Consider the following 24,565-nt stretch of genomic DNA (forward strand, 5'->3'; position numbering starts at 1 on the left):
CGGAAGAAAACCCGTTCCATTTTTGACATTTTTCAGTTTTTGACATAATTTGAAAATGCCTGATGCCTTTTACACTGTGTGTAAATTTCATGATGAATGAACCAAAAGAAACGGCCCACAACGACATGGAAAAAAGTCTGGTTCCATTGACTTACATTAAAAGTAAACTAGATTTTTTCCTCCTCCTGTTTGGACGTTTTGTTTCGACAACAGCGATAAGTACGTCACACACTTGTCCCAAGTCCAGAAGAAAATGCGGGATATGGACCCTTTAAGGTCCTGTGTTGTCTTTCCCCAGCGCGGCCACCAGACGGCGGCACAAAGCTAGTTTTTAATCCGTCCTCTCGTCTAAATAATGGGGGGCTAAAAAACCCCACAAAAACTTTCCTGCACTCATTGTCCGTGTCTCACGTCATGGAAAGAGTTGGGTTACTTCGGTGCTGAACGTAAAGGGATATACTCGCCGAAGAGAACTGAGGAGAGGAGACCGGGGCCCTGAACTCAAACCCTACAACAACAGGAGTGAAAACAGGACGAACAGGACTCTGAGAGAGAAAAGCAGCGTTTTGTTGGTAAAATGGAGCGGGCTGGTGACGGAGTGAGGCTCGGGTCCCAGGATGCCTTCACCATGTCTGTGTGTCTTTGTGCTGCTGCTGCTGAGATAATGTTTTGATATCACGCGTGTGCGTGTGTTTGGGAGGCGCAGAGCTTTGTGTTTTTCTCCTTCCTCCTCTGTGGCGACCAGTAAACACTCAGCACAGGATTATTACTGCAGCACGGTCTTCACTGCGAGCTGCATTCGGTGTCTTTGGTGAGTTAGCCGGTGTTTAAATAGCCGAGCTGAGGATTTGTGTTCGCCTGCTGGACCAGAAACAGGGGAGCTGGATTTAGGCGGCCTTTGGATTTTAAAGTTTCTTGCGAAGATTCATATTTAAGGCTGAATGCTGGATCTGGACTTGTTATTGTAACTGGAAGTTCACGCGTTGAGAATGTGAGGACTTTGGCTTTGAAGTATTAAAATGTAGCACTGAACTGTTTGAGAAGCGTTTGGATCTGTTTGTATAAAAATATTTTTTTGTTCCACTAAAAAAGCTAGAATAGCTTACAGACTGTTACTGTTATATAAGCACAGACTGTTTTCATTAACATTTAACACTGTAGGCTGCTTTGCCCTCGCCTTTGTATCTCCAGATTAGACCCTTTTTGTTACAGATCACCTGATTGGCACCAAAGACATAACTAGGCTGCCTTCTTTGTGGGTTTAGTGTTTTTGCAGGCAGGTTAGTTTGTGAACGGACTACATTTTCAACATTGTTCAACAGTATGGAAGGGAACGCTTTTACAACCAGTAATCAAGTGAAGCTTTGAGTTCTGCTGTGTCTGTTTGGTTTTTGTTTACAGTTGTGAGATGAGGTGAATCACTAGAGAGACTAAAGGAAATTGATCTTGTGCCACGCTCTTTGTTTTCGTCTTGCTCTCTGGCATCTGAAGAAGTCAAAATGTCACTGAAAGCCAAAGCACTTTACACGTTCCAAAGTGAGAACAAGGAGGAGATCAGCATCCAGGAGAACGAGGAGCTGGTGATTTTTGACGAGAACTCTGTAGACGGCTGGCTGCGGGGAGAGAACAGTCGTGGGGAGAGAGGCCTCTTCCCGGCTTCGTACGTGGAGATCATTCGGCCGCGTTCCAACTCGAACCAGACTGACTGCTCCCTCAGCCCTGCGGGTTCACCGGGCAAAGACTCGCCCTACTTCCTCCACTCCACCAGCTACGACGATGACGATGATGATTGGGATGACTGGGATGATAGCTCTACAGTGGTCGAAGACGAAGACCCTCGCAGAGCGGTGGGTGCGAACGGCCATGCTCACCAGAGCCCGTACCCCAACCCCAACGTGCATTACCGCGCCAAGCCCCACATGGAGCGCCAGGACAGCATCTCTAGCTCCAGGAAAGGCAGTATGGTGGGCCGGAACCTCAACCGCTTCTCCAGTTTTGTGCGCTCAGGGGTGGAGGCATTTGTCCTCGGCGACGTGCCCATGATGGCGAAGATAGCCGAGTCCTACTGCATAGAAATGGGCCCTCAGGGGCCTCAGTGGAAGGAGAGTCCTCAGCCTTTTTGCTGCTCCATTGAGGACCCCACCAAACAGACCAAGTTCAAAGGCATTAAGACGTACATTTCCTATCGAGTCACTCCCAGTCACACTGGCAGGCCTGTGTACCGCCGCTACAAGCACTTTGACTGGCTGTACAACCGCCTGCTGCACAAGTTCACTGTCATCTCCGTGCCCCACCTGCCCGAGAAGCAGGCCACTGGGCGCTTCGAGGAAGACTTCATCGAGAAGAGGAAGAGGCGGCTCATCCTGTGGATGAATCACATGACCAGTCACCCAGTGCTCTCTCAGTACGAGGGCTTTGAACATTTCCTCATGTGTGGAGATGACAAGCAGTGGAAGCTGGGCAAGCGGCGGGCGGAGAAGGACGAGATGGTAGGGGCTCACTTCATGCTCACCCTCCATATCCCCAACGAGCATCAGGACCTGCAGGATGTGGAGGAACGCATCGACTCCTTCAAGGCCTTCGCCAAGAAGATGGACGACAGTGTGATGCAGCTGACACACGTGGCCTCTGAGCTCGTCCGCAAACATCTCGGAGGCTTTCGCAAGGAGTTTCAGCGGCTAGGGAACGCTTTCCAGTCCATCAGCCAGGCTTTCATGCTGGACCCACCATGCAGCTCCGACGCCCTGAACAACGCCATCTCGCACACCGGACGGACGTATGAGAACATTGGGGAGATGTTTGCGGAGCAGCCCAAATATGACCTGTTCCACATGCTGGACAAACTATCGCTGTACCAGGGCTTGTTGTCCAACTTCCCAGATATCATTCATTTACAGAAAGGTAATGTGAAACTCTGTCATAGGAGTTATTCTATAACAAGATGTTTGTTTATAATAATTATATAAAAAAAAAGACTGCAAAAAGTTTAATGGCACAAAAAAGATTAGACCACCATTTTAATGGGGATTAACAAAAGAAATTGAGTGATAATAAAGCCTACATATAGGGGTAGGCGATATGGCAATTTATCATATCACAATATCATATCACGATACATTTTTGTGATATTTAGTATGTATCACGATATTTTGATACACAGTCACAATGCAGTAATAGTGCCACATTTAAAAACTGACCCTAAAACCTTTATGTACAGTGATATTTATTCAGCATTTCACATTCTGCACTAAAACCAATCAAACAGGACTAAAGTTCTCTTTTAAATCAAACATAAAGTTGTTTAGTTTTCTTGAAGTACTGGCAGTGTCTATGATATGCTCACAACAGCATATATCCATTATGATAACAAAATTTATCACAATAACAATAAAATGTTGTTGTATTGCCCACTTCTGTCTACATACTAATGTGGGTTGGCTTTCCCAAAAGTGTCATTGCCTTAAGATCACTGTTAAGAGGCTAAAGTGGTAGGAATTGCACATATTTTACCATTTAATAGTGGTCTTTCCATCATGGCACTTTTGGGAAAAGTGCCCCAGATTGCTGTTGGGCAGCTTAGCACATCTGCAAATTAAATTGTGGGAATTTATAGAAAGTAGAAACCTCAGGAGAGTGAGATGTCAGTGGAAATGGCATTTTGTGGTGAAGAGGCAGTGCCAGAGTGATGAAGAATCTCGCAGCTTAGGGTTCTGAGCGACGTGTCATGATGGCGTCATAGATAGTCTAAAAGATCTTCCCACGTTTATGAAGCATATGAGGATTAGGAGTGTTGATGTAGTGTCATCTCTTTAATCCATGTAATTGCGTTAAAATGCAGAAGTCTGATCTTTTGCTGAATGACCACAGTGCACTAATCTTTCATCTTTCTCTCACTCTCTACAGCTGTTTTCCAACCTCTGTAATATATAGTAAAAAAAAATGAACGTTGCATTTGCCAACATGGCGAGTTTGTGCTTGCACAGCAAATTTTTTACAAGTAACTGTTCTGTCTCATGAGCAGTTCAACCCAGTAATCACTGAGGGATTGCAGAGCCACGTTCACAGAGAGAGTGCATTGTTATATTATTTTACCCCTCAGTTGCCCCGATTGTGAAAGAGCTGCCCTCATTCCCATCCGCAGTATTTGAATATTTGTAGCATTGCCAGATTTCAGCTGTCAGCATGAAATGTTTTGAACTGAGCTGTTTAGTTTTTTATGAAAATATTATAGCTACTTGAGTTGGTTGTTTTAAGAAAGATTTCTCTGAATTAAGACAGAAGACGCGAGTGACAAGTCTGAACTTTGGATTTTGTATTTTTGCCAAGTTTTGCGTTGGAGTTCAGGCTTATTGAGGGAGTAGTTTGTTGTATTTGGCTAACACAGTCCTTTCCTCTGATAAGATGTGACCCAGAAGAATAATGTGATTCCTACTAAGCATTTCCATTGTTCCTCAACATTCCATTAGGCATATCGGAATCATATCAGTGTCGTAGGGCTGAACGATTTGGGGAAAATGTCCAATTGTGATTTTAAATTATGTAACTATGATATGAATTGTGATTATTTTCTATAAATTAAGATCCAGGCATTTTGCTTTTTTAGCCAAGAAGACCAGAGTCTGCACTTTTCTGGTTTGAGGCTTTAACGCTGTGCACCAGTTTGCAAGTTAGTTGTGGTTGTGCTGTCACATACACAACATATGGATGTTTGGTTGTTTCTGATTGGTCTAACTCATTTTCAGGTGGACCACGATACTTCTATAATTAAGTTAAATTTCTCACTTAAAACATATGACAATGTTGTTCATGATATAGGCTATAATTGAACTTCCAACTCTTGCGATTTTGCACTTTTTCAAATTGCACAGATAATTGCACTAAAAAGATGTATGTTGGTATCAGACAGATGTTTATATTTGCCTCATATGTCAAATAGATATTTAATGACATTTATTGTGCTCTGAAAGACTAGAATGTTTTGGCAACACTGGGCTGCTGTGCTAAAATGTCTGCATTTTATTAATGTTACTGCATTCATAACCCTCTACCAATAAATGTTAGATTATTCTGTCATCCTACACCAGGTAGCTCCAAATCTACTTGTTAAAGGGTGAATATCATGAAAAAAGTTTTCCCTCACTTGTTTTTGAAGTAAAAAAGTTTGATGTGGGATGTAAACATTGCTAAAGTTTCAGAATGCATATAATATATATAAGATAATTTTGAATTCATTGTTTCTATGATGCCACAAAAACAGTGCATTTATACATTTCCCCCTATTCAACCTACAGTAGTTTAGCCCCACCCATTAATGCCAAGGGTATAAGGAGTGCTTCAGCTAAGACTGCTTCTTGAATGAGACACAATACAGGATAGCCTGTTGGAAAAGAGCTTATTTACATACGTTGGTCCTAAAAGTAAAGAAGATGGAAAATGGTAATGTAAAGATGAATTATGACTGTTTTTGGTACAGAACACCACACAAATATTGGATGGAGTATTATATAGTATGGAAACTTAAATACAAAGTGGATCTCAGTAGGGAAAAATAGTATTTATGAGCCCTTTAATGTATCAGCATTGGAAGATTTATGCATATGTTAGTACTGGATATCAGCATCGATCCACAGTTCCAATGTCAGTGCATCCCTACCTTCCATCTAAATCAGACATGGACTGTTAATTACTAGCTTTAGCAGAGCTGAAATATTGTCAAACTGTTCTGGGCTAAAGCTGTCCAGGCCTGTTACCTACAGTTCTAGCCTTGATTTGCATTTGTGTATACAAGTATGTATTGTTAGCCCTTTTTAAAAGTATGCCTCATCATTCACAATGCAACAGTTAAAGATAGGGAAAGTGAACAAGAGAATTCTTATCCAAACTCTGCAAAGCCTGGATTCAGAACCATGCCAGCCTAAGAAGAATAGAATGCCATGAATCAAGCGAGGCCTCTACCAGCCTATAATAACCCCATTGTAACAGGTATAATACAAAAGCTCATATTTTAGGGCACAGACGCCAAAGAGGTCACAACAGTAATCATAACTCATGTTCGTGCCTATTATTAGTTTCCCGGAGGTCCTGCTCCATGTCAGGCTGAAAAGAACAGAATGAATGAATCACGTCTCACTTATCCTTATGAAACGTGTCTTTTTGCATTTACAGTCGTGGAACTGTACAGTGTTTGCTGAAATGGGCTCTCTAGATGGTCTGCTGTTAGTAGGTGAACTACTGGAATCCCAGAGTAAAGCCCTGAGGGTGTGGTGTGGGCCACATATGGGATTGATGAAAGAAGGGCAGGGGAAGAATGGGAGGACCACAAAATATAAAACAGAAACATCCGTGACACTGTTTACCAGACAGACAGCCTTTCTGATGGTGGGTATATCATGGCCTCCAGGGCTGCATGTCAGAGGTACTTGCTGTTTGGATGGGGGCTTGATTGTGGCTTATTGGTGGGTGTAATGTTTTTTGTTGAGCGGAAGGAATATCCACACTGCTGAAGCTGTTGATCATTAGTCTTACAGGTTTTTTCAGTGATTCATGACTTTCTCAGGAATTGTGGGTGTTTTCCGGTCAAGAAAGGCTTTGATAACAATCTTGCCTCCATAAAGCGAGCTTTCGGCTCCTGCTTCTTAGAGGCGGACGCTCTGTCCGTCAGATGGATCTATATTTCTGAGTAGCTCAGGCCAATTGCACCTGCTGGTGTTTTGTTTCCATGAAAGCCAGGCTGGGAGACAATAGAGCAGACCTGCACAGTGTCTCTGGTGTCAGTCTCCCGCTGCTGCAGAAATAGATTGAGCAATGGGAAATCTGAGCAGGTATTTCCCTTATCCGCATACACTGTGACCATGCAGCGAACGATCAAAGAGAGCTAATCAACAGAGTTAAAATAACAAATGTACAAGGGGAAACAAAAACACTGCGCTTTGAGTACGCTCACTGGAGTTCTAATACTCAAGCAAGTCCATAGTTGTGAAATCTGTTCTGGAGCTCCTGGAGCCTTGACCTGAAGCTGCGGGTCAGCCTGCGGCCAGTGTGATTGAACTAAATGTTTCTAGAGCTGTCAGGGGTGTGTGTGGAATGTAAATAGTCGAACTTGATTATTCTTTTTGTTGTTTTTGGGGCCTTTCATGTTTTGGGGTGTAGTTTAAATTGTTGCATCATCTTAAATAGACTTGCTTATGTGGTTTCTGACATCTTTTGTCCATTTTTATAAATGTATGTCATACAGTGTCAGAAATCACACGTTTGAGATCAGTGGTATGAGACAATGGTGATTTAGGCAAACTAATTGGTACAGAATAAGCTTCCATTAGTAGCTACTTTAGACTGTGTTATACTTCCATTGATCCTACAAGGAAATTTGTCATTTAGCTGCCTAATTATGCTCAGTTTAGGAACAGCATAGTGTCACTAGCAGAACAGTCCCACCTGGGGCAGTGGGGGTTTAAGCGAATTGACCAAGGGCGTAGCCAGGCATACCCAGCCAGTCCTGAGATTTGAACCCACAACCTCCCAGGTTGGCTTAAGTAGAGTAAAGGCCACCCAGTGAAAGTGAAAACTTCTGAACTCTGGTGGGGATGCACCATGATACTAGAATTGTAATGTTATCAAAAGATATTTACTTAAAAAAAAATAGCTAAAACTGTGCTTTGCTGGGCGGCACGGTGGCGCAGTGGTTAGCGTGGTCACAGCAAGAAGGGCCTGGGTTCGATTCCCGGCCGGGCGACCAGGGTCATTTCTGTGTGGAGTTTGCATGTTCTCCCCGTGTCTGCGTGGGTTTCCTCCGGGTACTCCGGTTTCCTCCCACAGTCCAAAAACATGCAGTCAGGCCATTTGGACATGCTAAATTGCCCCTAGGTGTGAGTGTGTGTGTGTGTGTGACTGTGTATGTCCGCCCTGCGATGGACTGGCGACCTGTCCAGGGTGAATCCTGCCTTCCGCCCATTGACAGCTGGGATAGGCTCCAGCACCGCACCGTGACCCAGAAGGATAAGCGGTTTAGATGATGGATTGATGGATGTGCTCTGCTTTTTATTAATTTTACTGCATCCCCCCCAAACACACACACATTTTCTAAGCCGCTTATCCTCTTGGGTTGGGGGTGCTGGAGCCTATCCCAGCGCTCATCGGGCAGAAGGCAGGATACACCCTGGACAAGTTGCAGTCCATCGCCGGGCAGACAGGCATATACATTCACACACACTCACACCTAGGGCCAATTTAACATTTCCAGTTGGCCTGACTGCATGTCTTTGGCCTGTGGGAGGAAACCAGAGTACCCGGAGGAAACCCAGACAAACACAGGGAGAACATGCTAGCTGTTTTGCCCGGCCAGGGAATTGAACCCAGTGCTGTATTTCTCTGTAATGCTAATCTAAATGAATTTAGTCCCGTTTTTTACATTTTATCAATGTTTAATTATAGGCATTGGCAAATATGTACACAAAAAATATTGGATATCATTGACACAGAATTCCTCATACGTTTACTTCTAAAATCTGGTCAGTGTATCTAATATTTCTAATTATGAGATTGTTGAATATTGTAAGTTTAGCTCATTTCTACACCTTTTTTTAACGTTTTAAGTCATTTTATCTAGAGAAATTGGCAGACAGTTTTGCTTGTTTCAAGACATGAGGAAAAGAACATTTTGACATAATGCTTGAAACAAGCAAATGTATTTGCCAGTAGAATAAAATGACTAAAAACAAGTAAAAATCTTATAGTATGACCGTCTCAAAATGAGAAATATTAGATATATCAGTCAGAGTTAAAATGACGTCACTTGCTAAATTATCTTTGTTCACCGTGTCGCCTCGTAGCAAAACTAAGGAAACAAACTTGTATCGGCTGGTGGACTACAGGTTGGTTACTCTTACTCAGTTGCTGTACCCCTTCTAAGGCTGTTGAATGTATTCCAGCATTATCTATCTCTATAAAGCACAGGCTCTGTGATTGTAGTTGATAAAGCCGTAGTTATTCATAAATAGCCTCTGATTAGCCTGGTATGGCGTGCCAGGGGCAGAGGTGGACAGCATTTTGACTCCTGCTCCCATGCATTCACTGCACTAATGTGATTTACTCTGGCTTCCTGGCACTGAGGAAGAGAGTGCCGAGGCTTTGATGTGGACCAGACGTGTAGACACACACACACACAAACGCAGACAGGCTAGCCTCACTGCCAGAGTTTAGGACGGCCCCGTGCAGCTTTCATTTAGGGGAAAGGGGAAATGGAGCTTTGTGCCAAGGGAGGGGACAGGACTGACTGCCAAATGACCTTTCCATCTGCGCAGCTCCGGTGGGAAAGGCAGCAAGACAGCAGTGAAAAGTGAGACAGCGCTTTGTTTTTATTTTACGCTCATGGAATAAATAGCTTAGCCGTGTTCTGACACATGCTGAGAGCCCTGAAAAGTGCATGTGTCTGTGTCATAGCTCAGGCTAGCGTGTGTAAAACCTGCACACGTTGTTGAGTAAGTCAGGATGGGATCAGCGTCCACCCAGCCCAGAGGCATCCTGTCACAACATGCAGTCCTAGCCTCCTAAGGAATTACAGAGCGAGCGCATATAACATGCAGTTCATGTCTAATCTCTACACCACACCTACAGTTTGTCTCCGTTCCAGAATTTTGACCCTGTGTTATTCCAGAAGTTCGCTGCCGCATAGCAGACGGTCAGGATTCAAGAGGATCTCTTTCTTTCGTTGAGCCTAGCTAGTTATTTCACTATAGAGGAGTAGTCAAGACTCTCCAGTATGGTGCCCCTTACCTCTTTTCCATTTGCGTTCCTTTGTACTCAGCTTAAAATCAGATCAGCGAAAAATCAAGTGTAGGCAGCAATTAGCACTGTACAAACTGTATGCCTAAATCATCACACATTTGCCTCAAACTATGTCAAGTTGTTAAATGGACGCTCTGGCCATTATGAAAGTATAACCATATCTACATCTGACTCATGTCATACGGTGGTGTTGCAGAGTGAGATTTTCCACTTTAAAGACTTTGAAACCCCCCTTTGATGATGTATCTTGAAGGTAGGAGGAACTTTAAAAACTACAATAGCTTTTGGGGGGTTGGCTTTTTAAATTAAGTTGTTTTATTTTCTTATTGTTGAATGCAGTTGAAAGCAGATAGCTAACGTTTCTACTAGTATGCCGAATATCTTACAGCCGTATAACTGCAGTAACGTCCTTCAAATCATCAATACGGTAGACACCAGTGACTCAAATAACAACGACTTGTCAGATTAGCTAAAAGCTTAAGTTAGCTAGGTAGGTGGCTGTCTAGATACCTTACCTCAGTTTGTGTTCTTTTTTTGGCTGAATTTTGCACTGAATAGAAGTCCTGTTTTCTTTGTGATTTAGAGGTAAGAAGTGCACTAATTCTAGCTTGGTTGTATTCATTAATTTATAGATGAGTGGCTAGGCTAACAGTGTGGTTATATGATGCATGCTGGATGTTGTAGTGAGAGGAGGGGTAAGGAGTACAAAGCTGCGCTGCAGAATACTGCAAAAGACAAATAAAGGCTAGTTTTAGACCAGAAAGCTCCTTTAAGTAATCTCAAATAGACTAGCTTATGTGGTTTATGACCATGTATGACACACTGTTGTCTGTAGACATGGGCAGATGTACATCACGTAGGTAAAATGTCAGTTTGATTCATCACCTAATTGCCTCTTTAAGCTGAAAACCTCTGTGAGGAATCGTGCATGATGCCCACAGGTTACCCCCGGTGTGAACTGGCTGTGGATTATACACCTGGAAGCCTAAAGAGAAGCATAATTTGTCCAGTCATGCATTAAATAACAGATGTAAGTCTGAGTCTGACCCAAGCAAGGAAGAATTTGTGTTAAGCTTCAGTGTGTGAGTGGTCAACAGGTAGAGAACAGCTGTGCTCTGTAATCATGCCTGTTCCTCTACAGGAGAGAGAGGTCACCGGGCTGTAATTGTACAGTTGCAGTGCTGTGGTTTATGCCTGGGTGCTTGCTGTACTGCAAAAACTTCAGTACTAATTTCAGCACAACTTTTATATCAGCCTTGCCAAGGGTATTGTGATAATCATAAACAAACGTCACGTCGCCCTCTTGGTCTGTTTGCATTCTTGGACTGTGTCCTGCCCTTGCTGAATTTTTCATTTGCACGTCGGTATTTGCTTACAGATAAATCTAAGTGAAAGATTCGACTGTTTTTCCAGCTCACACCAAAGAGCCTGACATTCCTCGCAATGTTTCTACAGCGCGCTGCAGGCCTGTTAGACACATTAAAAACACTGCTGACAATTTAGTGTCTCTGGCTGCTGCTTCACTCTTCTGCACTAATGCACAGCATGTAGGAAGAATGTCTAGAGCTGCTACATGTGATTGGATATTATACACAAAAGCATAAATGAATGAATGAAATAAATCTCTTCTAGTCTGATTCAGCTCAAGGCACCTTTTGTCTGTCATGACACCAGGCCAAACCAAAAGGAATGCACATTTATCTTTTATTCTCTCACTTTCTCTCTGCTCCTCTTTCTTTCTTTCTTTCTTTCTTTCTTTCTTTCTTTCTTTTTGTCTCACTTTCTTCTTTCTGTTTCTTTTTTTCTTTCTTTTTGGATCTCTTGCTTTCTTCTTTCTTTCTTTCTTTCTTTGGCTCTCTCTTCTTTCTTTCTCTCTCTCTCTCTTACTTACTCTCTCCCTCCTTTTGTTTCTCTCCCCTTCTTTCTTTCTTTCTTTCTTTTGTCTCACTTTGTTCTTCTTTCTTTCTTTCTTTCTTTCTTTCTTTCTTTCTCTTTCTTCCTCTTTTTATTTCTTTCTTTTGCTCTCTCTTGCTCTCTCTCTTTCTTACTCTCTCCTCTTTCTTTCTTTCAGTCTCTCTTCTTCTTTCTCTCTCTCTCTTATTTACTCTCTCCCTCCTTTTGTTTCTGTCTCTCTCTCTCTCGCTCTCTCCTTTCTTTCTTTCTTTCTTTCTTTTTCTTTTTCTTTTTGTTGTTCTTTCTAATTCTTTCTCTCTTTCTCTCTTCTTACTGTCATCTTTTCTTCTTTCTTTTTTCTTTCTTTTTCTTTCTTTCTTTTGCTCTTTCTTCTATCTTTCTCTCTCTCACTCTCTTTCTTACTCTCTCCCTCCTTTTGTTTCTCTTTCTTTCTCTCAGTCTCTCCCTTCTTTCTTTCTTTCTTTCTTTCTTTCTTTCTTTCTCTGTCTCACTCTTTCTTACTTGATCTTTCCCCTTTTGGCTCTTTTTGTCTCTCTGCCTTTCTTTCATATTTCTCTTTCTCATAGTCATTTTCTTTCTCTCTCTCTCTCTCACCACCTAATAAAGCTGCCGTGGTTGACTGTATTTTAAATTTCTGGCTCTGTTCTCTCTGCACTCTCTGACCTCTGCTAATCACGAGTGATGGGTCACTTACTGTGGCAGGCATGTTAATCGATCAAAGCCTAGTGAAGCAGAGAAGGCCCATCCGGCTGCATTTAGGTCAGATCTCTGATCTGTGCTCTTTATGCAGCTTGTCAGGTCTCATTTTTTACCCCACAGTCACTGTTCTAATATTTCACTGAACCATCATGCAGAACCACATAAGAAAGCCTGACTGTTTATCAAATATCATAAAGAAAAGCATAACTGCTTTAAGAGAAAGGGTTCTGTCGCTATAGTGACTTCTGATTTACAGCTTTAACAATGCCTGTGGTTTTAATGGTCTGTTTGGAGCAGTTGCGCCTGCTCTAAAATTTTAACTGATTGTGGGCACTCCCTCAGATTGGTTTCTGACTGAGGCTGCATGCCGCTCTTAGCCAGTTGGTTTTCCTCTGAGGGAGAAAAAAGCGCACAGAGCCGAATGCGCTGTCAGAGATCTAATAGCCTTTCCGCCAGAACAAATGGGAAACATACATCTCTGTAGGAAACAAACTCAGACACACATTGATCACAGACTCTATGCACTGAACAGTGTTCGCTCTGCCCAGCGGCACAAGTCACGGCACTTTCATTATGATTCTCTTCCTCTGTTATGATTTACAAGCCACGTACACTCAGAATGAATTTTATATGCAAGAGCCTTTCTTTCTTTCTCTTTCTTTCTTTCTCTTTTTCTTTCTTTCTTTCTTTCTCTTTCTCTTTCTTTCTTTCTTTCTTTCTTTCTAAACAGTGGCTTGTTTTAAAATAAGAAGAGTATAATTAAGAGTATAATTAAGAGTATAATTTTCTCTCCCTTTAAGGCCATGGCTTAGGGCCATGGCATTTTCTGAGCAGCTCAAGAACCAGCATGCTGAGTGATGAGATGACTATCTAACAGATGTACTCTGAGATTATTTTAGTCTGCATTATCTTTTGTTGCAATTGTGTGTCTCTTATTGTGCATCTTCTCTTGAACCATGCAAAACATTTAAGGTAAGTTTCCCAGACAGAGATTAAGCCTAGTCCTGGACTACACAGTATTCTGAATGGACTTTCTCCATTGAAAGGAAACTGTAGTCCAGGATTAGACTTAATCCCTGTCTGGGAAACTGGCCCTTGGAATTGTCCAATGTTGTCCATTTTTAAATACAGTTGGATGAGCTTAGGTCGGCTTTACACAGTGAAACTTTCATACAACTCAACATAAGTTTGTGCAGTTCAAAAATTGCAACTACTCCAGTAGTTATCAGGAGTTGTAGTTAACATCTTATATATATCACGGACCCCATTAATTCCATGGTTTTAAAGGGGAATTCCGCAGTTTCTTCAGTATTTCTGTATAATTAACTTATGTTGTAAACAGTCTTTTAGAGTGGTTTGATGTGAAACTGTCTGTTCTGCAGAAACTTACCATTTCGGAATTGTTCACAGTAGTGGTGATTGGAAACAGATGTCTGAAGTATTAAATGCCTTTAAAAGCTTCGTCAGAAGTTATTACACGAAATGGTTACAGATATGTTGCAAGATGCTCACAAGGTCACAGCCATTTATCTAACAGTCTCAAATGTGTTTCCTCTGACTACTTATGATCTGATTTCCAAGGGTCCTGCACATATTCACCACGTCAGTCCCTTGCTGCATTTGTTGTCAGACAAAAAAGTAGCACTAGTTCTTGTTCGTGTACATGTACAGGCTGTTACAAATGTTCGGAGCACATGGATCGCTAACGCAACTTGTAAACAAACAGGAGAGGAGGCAAAGAAAGAAGCTGTACAGCTGCTTTTGTTTCTGCTGTGATGACGCAGTTGATTGGGCACTCATTCCTTACTGTCGGGGACACATAAGGACACTTTAACTGTTATGTGGGACATATTTGTTTGCAGTGTATTGGCCCACATTCTCACCTGTCCAATTATGATAGGATCACCTAAGATGAATGTTAATGGCATGTGTAACTGGGGTCTTATTGTGCATGATATAGATCACAATTTAGCAGGCTAAATAGGCAGAACAGGCCCAAACAGCAATTTGAACAATTGTCATGTTAAGATTAGCAGTCTAGCTAACTAGCTGTTTATGCTATCTAGTTGCCAGCAAATAAGCAGTTTTACTTTCTTTCTATGTAAAAGACAGAAATAGCTGTGTTTTTTCACATTTACTCATAAGGGTTAAAGCTAGAGTACTGAGTCAGGGACGGACCCTGCCCTACTAGCTGTATAAAACTTGATTATAGACTTATGAACTTTGGTTTGGTTTGTTCATGGAATCAGTTGCAGAAAATAATATTTTCAGACTTTATGACATCTTTCATTGTTTCAAATGGCTGTTTCACAAGGTTTATATGGTTATCTGCAGTGACTGAGTTCCCAACAAATTTTAAGTGAGTTGCATGAGGGTTTACATCTTGCAACTCAAGTAACATTAAATGTCATGTAGGTTTAAAGCAAGTAAGGTTGCATGAAAGTTTCACGTTGATAGGTCAGCCTTACAGGGGTTAAACTTGGGATGGTAGGCCAGGTGTTAGTCCACAGTCACACTGTTCTTCATGAAAGGAGATTCTTAAGCTGCTTGAGATGGCAGAAAGATCTGTGGAATGTTAAGCTCAGCCAGCCATAATGAATCCAGCGTGCCCTGAACTGTACAAGTTCTCAGAAATCGGAGGAACTGTTCTCATTGTGTGTAGTGGCTGGTGTGAGCCGGTTCTTTGGTTATTTGCACCACCGTACAAATATGCATGAGGTGCAGTATGAGCTGTAGTTGCTGTCACATTTAGTTGCTGGGCAGCTTTCTTCTTAAAGCAGTTTAAATGATCAAACCCAAAGTCTCGCTGGTGATGCATTTACAGCCTTTGTCCCCTTTAACTCAGTAAAATTTGCCCCCAGAGTGGAACACGTGCATGTCCATGTTGGCCATAGTAAAAAGGATCAGTATGTGACGCTGGAGCTTTCTTTGTGCTACCATGTTTTCTATTAGCGTATAAAAGGAGCACCATGCTGCCTTTTTTGCTTGATGCCCTGTAGTCAAGCAAAAAAATAGATTGCATTCAGAATACAGTTTGAATCGGTAAGCACTTATTGATTGGTTTAATTAGAGTTTAATGGAGAAGAGTACATTAAAGGACAACTCTGGCAAGCATAATGAAAAATTTAACCATTGCTGCATCTGCAAACATGTTGACTTGAATCCTTCAGTAGTGCCTCAGTAGTCTGTAGAGCAGGTATGTCAAATTGGGGACCTCCTGGGCCAAAGTGCTGTGGAGATGGGCGTTCACCCCCGTCTAACACTCTGAATTCAGCTCATAAAGGCCTTGCTAATCAGCTGATGAGTGGAATCAGGTGTGTTTAATGAGGCAGCGTGCTGAAGTATGCAGTATTTTGGCCCGCAAGGACTAGAGCTTGACACGTGTGGTTTCGGGTGTAAAGACTAGGACTAGGTTTTTTTCTGTTTCCTGGTGAATGCAGACGCTGTCCAGGTAGCTAACAATAATGTAAGATAGTTAAATGTCTTATTACGGTAATTTAAACTCATGAATTCTTAGGATTTCTACATAGGCTTAATATTCAGTTACATAGACTACAACACAAATTGGCCAAGCTATTCCTGAAAAAAAATGGTTGTATGTATTAACCTACAAATCAGTGGCTAGGCTAGCAGTCAGGATTGCTTGAAACCACAGAGATTCCTAATGGTTGCATGATATATTTGTGCAATCCATGACGGGTATGGCAGTAAGAAAACGCTGATGAATGAAGACATGTAAACAATACAATATTAGGAAACTGATGAGGCAGAGGAATATAGTGCTTTGCTACAGGACATTGCCTAGCATGACAAATAACATATTGACATCTAATTTTATGCTGGCATCCACCTTTAAAAGACAGAAATAGGTGCTTTTTTGCATTGAGCTATAAGGGTTAAAGCTGGAGTATTGAATCAGGGATGGACCCTGCCTAGGTAGCAATACAAAACTCGATTATAGACTTCTAAAGTTTGGTTTGTGGGATTGGCTCTCAGCTGTGTGTGCCTTGTGGCTTTTGCCAATTAGATTATGGAACAATAGGGTGAAACTGGGAAGTAACATTGTGACCTCTGCTTCAGAAAGAGAGCTCTGTGTGTGTGAGAGAGAGACATGGAGAGCAGTACACTGCTGTGCTTGGCACGGACTGTTGTTTCACTTGTTCTGTCTTTCTTTAGTACTGCTGTAGTGTCAGTTGAGAGCTCAGCTCAGAGGCTTATTCTGCGCACAGCTACACCACACTGTTCTAGATCAGCCTCAACAGTACTGCTGCTGTACTGGTCCAAAACCGGTCTGCAGAACGGCAGTTATCAACACCTACCCATGCAGAGATATGTGATATCTCTCCTGCTTCAGCCGTGCCTGTACACGTCTCTTATCCAGATAGTTGAATAGAATTTTATTCACTCTCTGTTATTTCTCTCTAGAGGGGTTAAATGTGCATTACATTAAATGATGATAGAGAATTGACCGACTGGTGAAAATCTCTTGAATGTGGGACGGACAAGAACACACACACACACACACACACACATATATATACATACACATCGTGGAGTGAGATGGTAGCTTGGGAGCGTGCATTCTCACACACACACGCACAAACACAGATTTCAGAGTCTAACTTCCTGTTTCAGATTACAGACCAACACTACACTGGAATCTCTCTCTCTCTCTCTCTCTCTCTCTCTCTCTCTCTCTCTCTCTCTCTCTCTCTCTGTGTGTGTATCTCTCTCTCTCTCTCTCTCTCTCTCTCTCTCTCTCTCTCTCTATGTAGTATATCTATATATATATCTATATATCTATATATATATATATATATATATATATATATATATATATATATATATATATATATCTCTGTATCTCTCTCTCGTTTTCTCTCTCTTTCTAGTTTCTTTGTCAGTTCTTGCTCCATGTCATGTCCAAACAGTTTACCTAGTTTGATTCAAACCAAGTAAATTCTTTGATTAAACTAAATCAAAGCACAGTAGAAAGTCAGGGAAAAAACAGCAGTCCAAATTTCACAGACACTTCAGGTTAGTCTCTGCCCTAACCTGTTTTTACAGAGTACACACACACACGCACATGCACACTCTGATGGATGGTCATAAGACGTATGCACGGGTGTTGAGTAGATTTCCAGGCCAGTGGACGTTTCAGTGGCCGTCTACCCTGAGGGTAGTTTTCTTTATCTGCACTGTCGTGCATTTTCTACCAAGAGCTACATATCGTCTGATGCTTATTGAAGTCCTGCAAGTCCAGTTAAACAAGCCTCTGTGTGACCATTCTGTTTCCCTCCAGCTCTCCTGACCTCATAAGACTCACACAGAGCAGGATATTGTTGGACATGCTGCCCCTCCCTTGCATGAATGTGTTTGTCTTTCATTCTCTGGTGATACGAAGTAACACTTCATGTGGAAAACAGAATGAATTGACTTTGGCCACAGATACACACTAAGAGAGAACACACAGCGGTGTTGCTCTATTAAACCCTGTTTGCTTACTCACACAGTGTCCGATGTCCAGCTGAGCAGTGTGTTAATGATAGCACAGGTTCCTGATGATGAATGCTGTGTATTGCCAACCAGCTCATGATATGAAACTCACTGCGATACATGTTACAGTTCAGTTTATCACAATGAATCACCCTATCAGTTACTAGCACCCTGCTGCATAACATTGACATTGTCATGCCATAAACATATTGTAGCAGATGTCACATACTGTCATGAGTTGTCATGACGGTTTGTGTCCAGTGACATAAGTGTCGTGCTACTTTTGCAGATAATTGTCATGATGTATGTCATGGTGTTTGATGTCATGATGGCTTACTAGAGTACACTTAGAGTACAAAATTAGCATGTAATACAAGCTGTAATGATAACATGACACTGTTATATTACTCAATATGATCTGTCATGGCATGTTCATGGCATCATTATGTCAGTGTTAGGAAGCAGGGTTCATGTAAAGTGTTTCCCAGTATTGCAGTTGAAGAGCAATGGTTAATCCTCATATCTCTCCTGGTTGTACCTACACCATGGTGAATCTGTAGCAAAGCAAGCTGGGTATAAAAGCTATAGAATAAGCCATCTACTATGCCCAAGTCAGAGACCACCCTACAAACAACCACTGAGTTATTCATTTGTTCAGGAGTTATTTCTGAGATTAGATATAAGACAGTCCACTTATAGAAAAAAGGGAAAGTCAAATGAAAATTAGAGAAAAAACAGGAGTTTCCAAAACTGGAGTTCAAAAATTATTAAATGATGCACAGAAAATGGGACTCAGATCTCAGACCATACATCAACATCAGTGAATGTGTTTGGGATTATTTGGATTGTGTGAAACAGAAAATGCAACTTCTAAGACTGAACTTAGACTGAAGTGGAAACATATCCCCACACATTTTTGTGAAAAACTGGATAAACGTCTACCTAAAAGAATGGAAGCTGTAATAAAGGCAAATTTTTGGACACATTTAAATACTGAAGTTTTTATATATTTATATGTCGGGGCTTCTGTGTAATTTTCTGCTTTTTTCCTGACACTGAAAAATGAGGAACGTCTATTAAAGCCTGCTTCAATTGGAAGTTAACTAAGTGATGTGTGGTCTCTGACTTTTGCACAGTACTGTAGACACTTCGTCCACATCGATTGAACCATAGCAATGGATATAATCAATAAAAACTGATGCATCGTTTCAAAGTATTGAAAAAAAATTGTGATGAATAGAATTATTAATTGTAATATTCTCACTGTCCTACTGATGGTGTTGCAGAGCATTGTAATCTGTGATCGTCTCATGTAATGTCATGATTCCAGCGTCAAAAGTGGACAGAAATACAGGTTTAAAGAATGAACTGTGCAGCATGTCCAAAGCATGCCAACAGCCTTCGTTTTCTGTTCAGTATTAGTTCTTCATTAGTGGGGAGGAAATGGGTGGGTTTCTTGTTGCTACCTGTTGTTCACCCTAGCTGTTTCACCTTCTTTTTCACTGCAGCCAGGACAAGTAGGATCCTGTTTAAAAAAACACCACATATCCTATCTGAACAGGAAATCACCCAAATCATGTTCCCCTTAAGTGACTGAATATTTTTAAATATTTTCACTGATCTTCAGGACATTGTGATAACTCTCTTAGGACCCCAACATAATCCCCTATAGCGTAAATGCTTGGAAATGTCTCATCTTTTGCTTTGTTTAATTATTTTTCACTCATTCATTAAAGCAAGCATAGAAATTCTGTTGAAAGTGTGGATTCTAAACTTTCAATCAATATCACGGGAGTTTTTAAGTAGAGATGTTTTATTAGGACTTGAATTTGATAATGTTGTGCATACGGTCGTGGTTTGTGGAAAGAAACTATCCTTTATGTTGTGCGGTTTTTCTTTTGTCATTTTTTTCACACTGGCAAACAGAAAGCTGTTGGATGTGCAGAATTAGTTCTGTTGATCTAGAATGTAATGTAAATGTAATTCATTATGTAAATATGTCATTAGTTGCAGTAAGAGGAATCAAGTATTCAGGCACTTTTGTTTTTGTCATTTAATACACATCCAGTCCATACATCCACTTCAAGTTTATACAACAATGTCTTTAAACTTTGTACTCAAATATGAACAAAAATTGCCCTATTCTCGAGCATAAAAAAGGAAAAAAAAAGATTCAGACACCACAAATGAATAATATTAGTACTTTGCTACAAAGAGGTTATTGGCAGTTACAGTTTTGAGATGTCTATGGTAAGATTCAGCTTTTTTTGAAGCATGTGTTTCAGTTGTGGTTGGAAAACTCTTCAATTCTCCAAGATTACAGTACTCCCTCTGATGGACTTGCATTTTCAAAATTTGTAAATTTTTTTTTTAATGGCATTCAAGTCAGGAGACCTTTGCTTTCTTTTTAGAAATCAGTCGTGAGTTATTTTGGCTGTATGTTTGGGATTGTTGTGTTGGTAAAGCATCCATCTTCTCCCCAGATTTAGTTTCTTGCCGAATGATATAAAGTTCTCCTCTAATATGTCCCGGTACATCAAAACATTCATGTTTCGTTTAATGACGTATATTGCCCCAGTGCCATTTGCAGAGGAGCAGCCCAAACCATGATGCTTCCACCACCATACTTTACTTCTCTTCACAACCCTTCTTTCTCTAGACATGACAAGCTTTATTACTACCAAAAACTCTTATTTTTGTTTTGTCTGACCAGAGTACGTTGTTCCAAAGGAGTTTTGAAAGCTTGGGTGCAAATTTTAGATGTGCATATCTGTGTAGAGAAGTTTTGTATGGGATGTAGGAACAGAGATGATAGCAGTGCAGTTTATTGCTTATTATACAACTCTGGGTAACTGTTGTCGATGCTGTTTTCAAGTCGCTCTGCAGCTGTTAGAGAGAAGCTTTGCATGGTGCATCTGTCCTGTCCTTGAATTGCCATGAACTTTCCAAATGCATATTATTGAATTGTTTAAGCTCTTTGCTCTTTGTTTCTGTAGTTTTTTCCATGTAAGTGTTGTTTAATAATGTTGTCTATGAGAACTTTATTAAGCTCCATCACCTGCACCACCATTATTTATATACAATTTTCCTCTGTTTAATTTTTTTAAACATCTTTGTTTATGCTTATTAATACCTGCTGTCAGAATATTTGTTTTTACTCACTTTATGTAAATAGAATTACATTGAATTTATAACAAAATGGCAATAATAATTCTAGACATTGAAGGGTTAACAGATATGCATGTCTGACTCTGCTCTCTCCACCGCAGGTGCGTTTGCGAAGGTAAAGGAATCGCAACGTATGAGTGACGAGGGGAAGATGGATCAGGAAGAGGCGGACGGCATTCGGAAGCGCTGCAGGACAGTGGGCTTCGCCTTGCAGGCAGAGATGAACCACTTCCACCGTCGCAGGGAGGTGGACTTTAAAGAGATGATGCAGGCCTACCTCCGCCAGCAGATTGCCTTTTACCAGCGCGTGGGTCAGCAGCTGGAGAGGACCCTCCACATGTACGACAACCTCTAGAGTATGAGCCAGCCATTGGAAGCATTATTAGCCTGCAGGAACGTCATTAACCCGCGTGGAGAGCTTGTCCTGCTTCTACGCAGAGCCGCTTAATCTCTCTAGATCTTGAAGGTTTACAAAGATGCCCCACACCTTAGAGGCGACACATGAATTCAATCATTTCTAAGTCATTGTCAATGGCTTTTACAGAGACGGTTGGACTGAATATGTTGTGGACATGAATATGGTCAGATTTTAGAGAAAATCAGAATGCAAGTGAGGACCAAGCACTAGCTCATGCACTTAAAAATGTCACTTTCTTGGCTGCTTTTCATAGCCAACAAACAGAATTCCAGGGACTCGCACAGTTCACGTTGCCTTGATGGAAAAATATCCTTGTAATTGTATCTATCATCTTATTTTGTTACACATATTCCATTTAATTTAAGCATATTTGCTAAGTAAAGTAAGTCCTTACGTCATAATTTGTACTCTTGACCAGTTGTGACCTCTCAGTCTCAGGTTGAGTAGCTTTTCTTGAGCAAGGTCTCGATGCAAGCCATTATCGTCCATTAGTGACGTCTTTATTGATCAAGCTCTGCAGGTGCCAGAGCTGCATGAGTGAAAACTGTGCTCTCTTTCAGACTAAACAAATCTAGAATTAGCTTAGCCAATGTCTGATGATTGTGACATTTGCGAGTGCTTAAAAACTTTTAAAAATGCTAGAAGTTTACTTTTATTATCTTGTTTTTTTTCCAGACAGCAGACTAAAATTTGGTTGCCTTGCCTGTTTCTGGCTACTATGTCCACCAGTTAAATATGTCTTAGAACATTCCAGTAGCACCAGCATTTCAGCTAACCCAATATGGGAAGTATTCTGAGAGATTTTATGAATGCACCCTGTATTTGTTGGAAGGTTTAGCTTTGAGTGGATCTGCTTTTGGAGCATGACAAGCACAAAAGGGACTCCCTCCCAACTACTTCTTTTAAGAAGTACCTGAGGGGACTGCCACTTTTAGTGGTATATTTTTGGTCAGATATGAATAGGTTAGTTATTTTTTAGGAGGAACTTTTTTTTTTACGTAGACTTTAATGGAGGGTGGATAGGGTTAGTGTTCTTCTGAGTGCTAGATAGTGTAAGAGAGAGTTCCTCTGCAGTCTTTCAGAAATGTGAGTTCATGATTTCATGTTTGACACATTGCAAAAACATCACAGATTCAGGCTAGAGATGAGGGTAGCTTTTGTAGTATTTTTCTGTGTACAATTTTTAACATTCACGTCATTTTTACGAGTTTTGACACAATTTACAATTTACTGTCATTTGCACATTTCTCTCCTGTTCTGACGATGGTTGAGGATTTCTGAACTTTCTTCTTCGAACAGATCTCCTCACTCAAACACGAGAGCTAACAAGTTAGCTTGTGCTCCTGTAATAAGGAACACTTTTAAACAACAGTGCGTCAAGAATGCTACCGCTAAAAGGTTGAGGCCATACATTTGGCGTGCTTTCACACCTACCTTGTTTGGTAGACCTATCAAACTTTTTCTTTAGTGCGGTTCTTTTTGACAGGTGTGAACACCTGTACTCGGGTCTGCACCAGACAACAGAGCTGTGGTCCACCAAAAATAGTGCTTCCAAGCGAAGCCTGGTTTAGTTCCACTGCTGTTGGGAACACATTTTTATGATGGTCAACACCAAACAAGAGTCCACATCAGAACATGCTTTCCTCTTCTCCTAGCAGCATGTTATCGCTGTACTGTCTATAGAAACTGTCTGTTTTATCGTCTGATTTTTTAAAAGACGCTCATATCATTCTTGCAGCACAAGCTGCTGCTGATAACAGAAAACGAGCAATAAAATAGTCCAGTAATCCCTTTTGATTTTGGCTAATGGATCGCAGAACATATGTTTGGCATCAGCGACCTGATTGGTTAATTAGCAAACCAATCATAAACCAGGTTTAAATTAAGGCACATGTGAAAGTAACAGAGCAGCTGTTTGCAACTTTAGCCATTGCTAAACCAACCGAGCCAAATGAAAAAAATACAGTGTCACAAAAACCCAAACTTTGCTGCAGAATTTAGGAAGCTAGGTGTGGAAACAGCTTTAAAGTAACCAGTTTCACCAGTACCTGTTGTGGTGGCCATGGTGCTGTGTCTACAGTTACTATAAACAGAACTGGTTTCCTCTTTCCTTCCAGGCTCTGAGTCCCTGTACCTGCTTTTTGTTAGGGAAACAGCATGCTGGATGACCGTTGATGACCAAACTCTTAGCTATGAATGTTAACCAAGGATTTTCCATTCTAGTGTGTCAGTGATCATAGTCTCTTGTGTGAGAGGTAGGAATCTTCATAGACGTGACAGTGATGCAGTTTAAGTATCAAAATCCTCATGGTAATTAATACATTCCTTCATACAAAGAATCATTCATTCATGTAATGTTCAGATTTACATGTAGTTCTAGTTCCAATAAGAGGTTCCAGCATTTTGATCCCAGCTGTTTATTTGATTTGCAGAGGAATGACATGTACAGTAGTTGACGGAAAGCAGTTCGATCTGTTGGGGGATTTCTTTACTGGCAATCCAGCCAGATAAACAAATCCCTCTGGAAACTGGAGACCGTGGAGCAGAGACAGGTCATGAGTCAGGGCTGAGTCTGTCCACTTGGCCATTGCATGCACATTCTTAATACAGCTGATTTCAGGGTAATGGAAAAGAGACCCCTCCCTTTGCACGCTCTGCAATTGCTGACAGACCAAAGTGTTACTAGTTGTATCTTGACTCAAATAAACAAAGAATTCTTCTTCCTTTTTGTACAATTTGAGACAGGGTGTAGTATGGCTCTTATAATGCTGAAGATGGGACGTGTTGTGGAAAAGACTGGGAGTCCAGAGAGGAAGAGAAAAGCCCATAGGACTGACTGCAATGGACTCCACTGCTTGCTGTTGATGGCCCTTGTAGAAAGAAAGACAGGAATGTATCAAAGCCATGTTAAGTAAGGACTCTGGGGACCACAGTCTTCACACGGATGATTTGGACTCTGAAAGGACGTGTGAGTTTGGTTAGTAAAATGTGTGATTACTCTCTGTTAGGGGAAAGCTGGAAAAAAGAGCATTGTTTTCCACTGCAGTCATGCGCTGAATGTCTTAATAAAGAGATAATCCAAAAGTG

At 41.2% G+C, this 24,565-nt stretch overlaps 1 protein-coding gene across 1 annotated transcript; it reads left to right on the plus strand.

Annotated features, from left to right (window-relative positions):
- Positions 1-380: 380 nt before the first annotated feature.
- snx33 (sorting nexin 33) lies at positions 381-24,565 on the plus strand. Its single transcript, XM_036576581.1, has 2 exons — positions 381-2,901; positions 21,162-24,565. The coding sequence occupies exons 1-2, from the start codon at positions 1,500-1,502 to the stop codon at positions 21,413-21,415; spliced, it is 1,656 nt and encodes a 551-aa protein (XP_036432474.1). The 5' UTR covers positions 381-1,499; the 3' UTR covers positions 21,416-24,565.

The sequence above is a fragment of the Colossoma macropomum genome, unplaced genomic scaffold (assembly GCF_904425465.1).
Source record: "Colossoma macropomum unplaced genomic scaffold, Colossoma_macropomum, whole genome shotgun sequence".
Taxonomy (NCBI): Eukaryota; Metazoa; Chordata; class Actinopteri; order Characiformes; family Serrasalmidae; genus Colossoma; species Colossoma macropomum.

Excerpts from the sequence above, each read along its gene's own strand:
- snx33 (XM_036576581.1), top strand. The coding sequence starts at position 1,500 with ATGTCACTGAAAGCCAAAGCACTTTACACGTTCCAAAGTGAGAACAAG. Across the intron at positions 2,902-21,161 it reads TATCATTCATTTACAGAAAG|GTGCGTTTGCGAAGGTAAAG; the intron begins GTAATGTGAAAC and ends TCTCCACCGCAG.